Source organism: Danio aesculapii, chromosome 3 (assembly GCF_903798145.1).
Source record: "Danio aesculapii chromosome 3, fDanAes4.1, whole genome shotgun sequence".
NCBI classification, from domain to species: domain Eukaryota; kingdom Metazoa; phylum Chordata; class Actinopteri; order Cypriniformes; family Danionidae; genus Danio; species Danio aesculapii.
This window is the reverse complement of record NC_079437.1, coordinates 40,639,407-40,646,006: the sequence shown is the minus strand read 5'-3', so window position 1 is coordinate 40,646,006 and position 6,600 is coordinate 40,639,407. Positions and strand designations below refer to the sequence as shown.

Genomic DNA, 6,600 nt, shown 5'->3' with positions numbered 1-6,600 from the left:
TACATTGAATATTGAAGAGTACAATTGAAAAAAAAAAGTTCTTAATATTTCTAAATAGTGTGGCAATCAGTTTTTGCAAATAACCCTAAACTTTGAATCCACAATTTGCAAATTTGTCATGTATTTTTACTGGATCCCAGTGTCCATGTCCAACTCAGTTATTTAATAAAACACTTTTTAATTTACTTTATGAAAAGCAAACAAAGATCTGAATGTTATTTATTATACTGGGTTTTGTCAGGTAGATGATTTCCATAAACAAAATAATCACTTTTCAATTGTCGATCACAGGTTTTCCCATGAAGCTGCTAAAAACATTGCAGTTGATAACAGAAAATGTATTCAATGTTCTGTTGATACTGTAGAGGATCTGGAGACTAGATTTTATTTCTTCACAATCTGAATGACATCCTCGTGCTCCATGATGTGGGTCAGTCCTACTCTCTGAGGACTGTACTTTGTGCTTGTTCCCTGTAAACCAAAACACGAATAGTAGTTTAAGAAGACAAACATTTAAGGGACATGAGCAAGAATGTGTTTCAGGTGAAGGGAGCTCTTACCCAGACAAGTGCATACTTGAACTGGCTAGCTAATGTCCGATGGATTCTGTGACACTGGAAGACATAAGAACCAGAATTAGAAATACTTTCATTGCCAGGCATGCTTACATAGTGCAGAAATAAATTGAAAAAAGGACATAAATAAGAAGATAACATGTGCATATGTGGGATTTAAAGGTGGCAAAAGAAAACATGAAAAGAAAACTCCATAAATGATGTTTAACATGATGTGCTCCAACATTAGGCACATTCAAATCAAGACTGAAACACATCTGTTTAGCTGTGCCTTCAGTGTATAAGCACTGTGCTACCTCCAACAGATCACACTATTATTTTTTCTCTTCTTTTTCATACTTTTATAACACATTTTATCTGTTTTTATGCTTATTTTATTTATTTATTTATACCATTTTTATTATTTGTTTTTATTTATTTTATATTTGTCTCTTTTATTCCTGTTTATGTAAAGCACTTTGAATTGCCACTGTGTATGAAATGTGCTATATTAATAAACTTGCCTTGCCTTAAAGCAAATATTTTTTAGTAACATTTTATAATAACTACACACTATGAACCATTTATAAAGCATTAGCAAATAATGAATTCATTATCTGTTAAGCATTAACTCTACATTAATAAGCGTTAGTAAATGGTTTATAAATACAGCTACAAATGCTCTATTCTTGAATTATAACCACATTTATAATGTGCTTACTAACTGTACTTTCATATCTTGTTAATAGAGCTGGATGATATGGCAAAAATTTATTTCACAATATATTTCTTAATTTCGATCGATACGATATAATTCCGATATCGATATGGACCATATTAAAAATCCAATAAAAACTGCCAAGAATGCACACAATGGATGTCTGTACCCAAAAATGTCTTTACATACCCCAAACTGAATTTGCTAAGTTTATAATACCTCCAGGCTCTTACAAACTTTTTTTTTAAAATAAAAACAGTACAAAAAAAATTATGTACACTTTTTATTTGTATTTAGCTTTTACAAACAAGAAATGTGAAATACACTATCAAATAAATAAAACTCTCAGACTCAGCTTATATAGTTCATTAGTTTTTTGTATATGCTGAATATTTAGCAATCAAAATAATACAAAAATCTTACAATTATGACATCCACATCGTAAAAAAAAACATGGTGAAAGAATAATAATTATAATAGTAAAGAAAATCAAAAAGAGTATAGGCTACATTAATATTTGCAATAGAAAAAGAGTTGTTTGAGTATATTCATAGTTCTGGTTGCTTTTCATCTTGAACGTCCTTTAAGGGTTCTATCTGTCTACTCATGTGTAATTACCCAATTAAATTAAAAAGGATTGACATAAAATATTTCTTATATATTTTATATGGTCTATTTATATAGACTAATATTTAATACTATCTTATTTTCTAACACATTTGATTATATAACAGATTTAGTACCTATATCAATCACATTCTTTCTATTTCATAAGCTTTTCAATAACCAGATTCCTGATAAATATGTTTGTGAATTTTATTTTGTAAGTTTGCGCGAGTGCTATATGCCAGCATGGAGCGAGTTTATGTGTATGTGAGTGTTCATTTAGGAGTTTATGCGAGAATCGAGTATATGCAAGGATCAAGTTGTATGTGTGTGTTAGTGCGGGTGTATGCATGCATCAAGTTTATATGTATATGCGCAAATTTCATACATGTTTTGAACATTCAATAGTATAGGTGTATATGCGAGTAATTTATAGGTGTATATTCTCTTCTGACACCGCTGGTTTGAAGCTGCAGGGTACCAAAACTTTAAGTTTATCGAAACTTAAAAGGCGAACCACTTCCACACTACTGCATTAGTCTTTCCTCTCTTATCAACTATTTCATCTGCATTCTTACTTGTGGAAGCTTGTTCATTCGGGACGGAGCTTAACCAACCGCTGAGTGCTGGCTGTGATGTTCTTCATCACGCAAGTGATATCACGCTCTTTCTGACGGCTGAGCACTGACCGTCATTCAGTGACAAGTAATAATGTATAAGATTTTATATATATAATAAAATAAGTATATGCAAATTTATACCGAAATACCGGAAATGGGTTTAAAAATCATATCACCGTTATTGCAAAAAAATATGTATCGTGATATATATTGATATCGTATTATTGTCCAGCCCTACTTGTTAATGATTTATTTTTCATTACTAAATTAAGTATTGCATTATTTACAAAGTCGTTATTTAAGCATGGTTTTTTAAGATCGTTCAGAATGAGTGAGTAAATGATTAATAAACTATTCAAATTAACATTTATAATTCTTATTATTCAAGCATATTCTAATAGTTAATTTGCATGTTAATAAATGCTTTATTAACTCAACCTCATGCAGTTTTGTGACCTAATCTAAAGTGAGGACTATTTATGCTTTATAAATCCCTTATAAATGACAATTAAAAGCTCAGTTAAATTCTAGACAAGAAAAAACACAAACTCCATTATTAATTTCTATTCATTTGAAGATACACAAATGTATCAAATAAAATAAAATATATTTGCAACCTTATCTTAAATAAAATTACTGTACAGTTTAAACATTGCATCCTATTATATTGTAAATTAATATACTGAAGTTGTTTTATCCAGTTTTATGTCATATTTTGACACTCCTGTTATTCAGCAATGTTTAAATTTTACAGTAATTTTACTTTTTAGATAAGATTGCAAAGGTTATTGTTCATTTGATACCAAGCCTTTAATAGTCATTTATAAGGGATTTATAAAGCATGAATAGTCCTCACTTTAGATTAGGTCACAAAACTGCAAGAAGTTGAGTTAATAAAGCATTTATAACCATTCATATATGCCTGAATAATAAGATATATAAACGTTAATTTCAATAGTTTATTATTCATTTACTAACTCATTCTGAACGATTTTTAAACCTCCAACTGCTCTTAAATACAAATGATTTGTAAATAATGCAATACTTAAGTAATGAAAAATCAACCAGTCACAAATTATGAAAGCACAATTATTAAGCACATTAATAATGTGGTTATAAGTCCAGTATACAGCATTTGTAGCTGCAGTTATAAACTGCTTACTGACGTTTATTAATGTGGAGTTAATGCTTAACAGATAATGAACTAGATGCTAATGCTTAATAAATGATTCATAGTGTGTAATCAGAAAGTGTTACCTATTTTTTTCTTATTTCTTTTGGTTTGTCTGGAATAGAAACATTTTTAAAATTAGGGTCAATGTTATAACTCCCCTTAGATTTTATTTTGATTGGCTATAAAACAAAGCAGTTATCCAATGACTTGTCTAATTCAACTGACTAGCTTAGTTAATTAAACCTTTAACTTAAACTAAGCTGAATACTTGTATCTTGCAAAATAACTAGTAAATTATGTACTGTCACCATGGCAAAGAACCTATTATGTTTAAAAATGTGTTGAAAATTTTCATGTTGAGAAATATTTGAAAAAAAAAAAACTAAAAAAACTAACATTTCAAAGGAGGGATTATAATTTTGTCTTCTACTGTATGTTCATAATATACCCATGTTGGTGTCCTCTCAAATGGAATCTCCTAAAGTGATTTAATATACATAGAAATCAAATTAAATGCAAAACAAATGTCTAATGCTTTAAATGTAGTGTGAAAATATATCAAAATGTGAGTAAACAGTAACACATATTTTCATGTAAGTTACTTCAGTCAAGTTACTCCAAACTGTACTTATTAACATATAAAAGAACACATTATCACAAAAATTTGATGGCTTGCATATAAACAAGCACACAATGCCCAGCCAACAAAATAAATCACTATATGCATTTAAGCAAGCAAATATTACCTTCCTTATTACAGTTATTAGTATGTTTCTGCCTTGTTCTTTCTTGGGATATAGATTTAGATTCATTGGGCTCATACTATAAAAAAGGCTTTATTTTCACAAACGAATTAGCCAGCAACTGACCTGAGCCCCACTGACAGTCTTGAGTTATATAAAGAAAGTATATGTATAGACGTACCACATGTTTAACTGATGCCGCTCGTCTCATGATTATAGGGTCCCCAAAATCTGGTCGTTCTACACAACAACAGAAAATCTGGTAAGATTTAGAGGCAACAAAAACAACCACTCAAACATGAATACAGTTGTGGCTTTTATTTTAGGAAAGTGATTAATCACTCATGCACCTAAATGCTCCAGTAAAAAAGGACACCTAAAAAGCTTCAATAAAAGCTCTATTAAATCCTCTATTATGACCTGAGGTTAAAAAATAACCGTATAATAACCAAAGTATATAGAACATTATTGTATTAAAGCCTTTAGTCACAACCTGTATGGAGATTAAATGAGTTGTTTATAAAGACTATAATTTTAGGTCTTATTTCGAAAATTAAGAAATGCTGCTGGGTGCTACTGAATGTAAAACTACTCATTGATCTACTGTATTACATATTTTATGATTAACAGATGATGATGATGAACAGTTTTTCATCCAAAAGTTTATTATACAAAGTCAAATAATGTATACAAAAGCACTGATTGGACAGGATTTTGTTTTTCAACAAATGTTTAATTTAAGAATTTTCTGTGTCAAAGGAAATTACTTAAAGGGGAAATGAAGCACTCAGTCAAGTTTACATTATTTTGTAAATTGTTTTCCACTTTAATGGAAATATATCTGACAAACTTGATTAATGTAACCATTAAGCAGAAATCGGCATGTTTTACTATAGATTTTAGACCTTGGTTGCCGCCATCTTTGAATAATGCTGTGTCTGACATCACGGGGTTGGTTTTGTTCCCTCAGTTGAACAGATACAATGAAAGTAATGGACTGAACACAGAGACTGTACAGCCTAATTTAACACAATGCGTGAAGTTGTGGACGTGGAGCTGGTGCAAATACAAGCATCAGATGTGCGTCTAACATAAAAATATATTTATTCTATTTTTCTTTTTATTCCCTTTTGATTTGACTGACTGGGTTTCAACAAGGTCCGCTACTGACGTAATGGGGCCAGGTACTTTTACTTTTCACTACTACAGCCCCTCGCATCTTTTCATGTTCAAACCAAACTAAGATCGACATGTTTTTTCACATCCTTCATGCATGCTGAGTAATCAAATTGATCGACTTAAAAAGGTAATATGCTTTGACAATCCACAAAGACGTGACTTAGCAAAGCGTGAAGTCATGTATCATTTTAGTTGTTGCATCCTTAGTCTGAATGTAAATCCCCTGGTCAGGCAGCATTGCTGCAGTGTGAGAGAGTGGACCAAAGCGCATCAAACTAAGGGTATTAAAAAAGAAAAATACACAACTTAAGACACAACTTAAATGCTTACATTTGTTGTTTTTGCACCAGCTCTGTGATGCACATCCACAACTTCATGCATTGAGTTAAATTAGGCTGTCCAGTCTCCGTGTTCAGTCCATTACTTTCAGTGTATCTTCAGCTGAGGGACCGGAACCAACCCTGTGAGTCAGACACAGCAATATTCCAAGATGGCGGCACCCTAAGTCTAAAAGCTACAGTAAAACATGCCGTTTTCTGCTAAATGGTTACATTAATCAAGTTTGTTTACAGGGTATATGCAGGAATCCTAAAGGTAATTTCAATAAATTTTTAAGGCTTTTTAAAGACCTCCTCAGAATATTTTAAGACCTCATCGCCACTTTAAGTTCTAATCAGTATCAAAACTTTAACTTAATAAACAGTTGCTAATAAACAGTTGTGGTTAAATAAATCAATGGAGCACAACCATGCAACAGAACTCAGATAAGCTTGGAAGAAACAAAGCTTGAAAGAATAAACTACGCGGTTGTTTTCAGTGACAGGTTTCAGCCACTGTTTAATCTCGTCTTTCTCCAACCAGGAGTACGCAAACTTACATTTTCCAATTTTGCCATCTGTTTCGCTCTATGGTTTCACTACATGTGAAGAGCGTCACATCAACTTCCTGTGTTGTCACAAATTACGTGACATCACCCAGACGAAGGAGTTTGGCTAGACGTTCCCCC

At 31.5% G+C, this 6,600-nt stretch overlaps 1 protein-coding gene across 1 annotated transcript in view; it reads right to left on the bottom strand.

Moving 5' to 3' along the window:
* Nucleotides 1-202: 202 nt before the first annotated feature.
* drg2 (developmentally regulated GTP binding protein 2) overlaps nt 203-6,600 on the bottom strand; it is a 19,465-nt gene continuing 13,067 nt past the window's right edge. The window contains exons 11-13 of the mRNA XM_056453988.1: nt 4,597-4,655; nt 561-614; nt 203-471 (exon numbers count right to left, since the gene is read on the bottom strand). Of these exons, the coding sequence (XP_056309963.1) occupies nt 385-471; nt 561-614; nt 4,597-4,655 (200 nt within the window). The 3' untranslated portion in view covers nt 203-384. The remainder of the gene's footprint in view (nt 472-560; nt 615-4,596; nt 4,656-6,600) is intronic.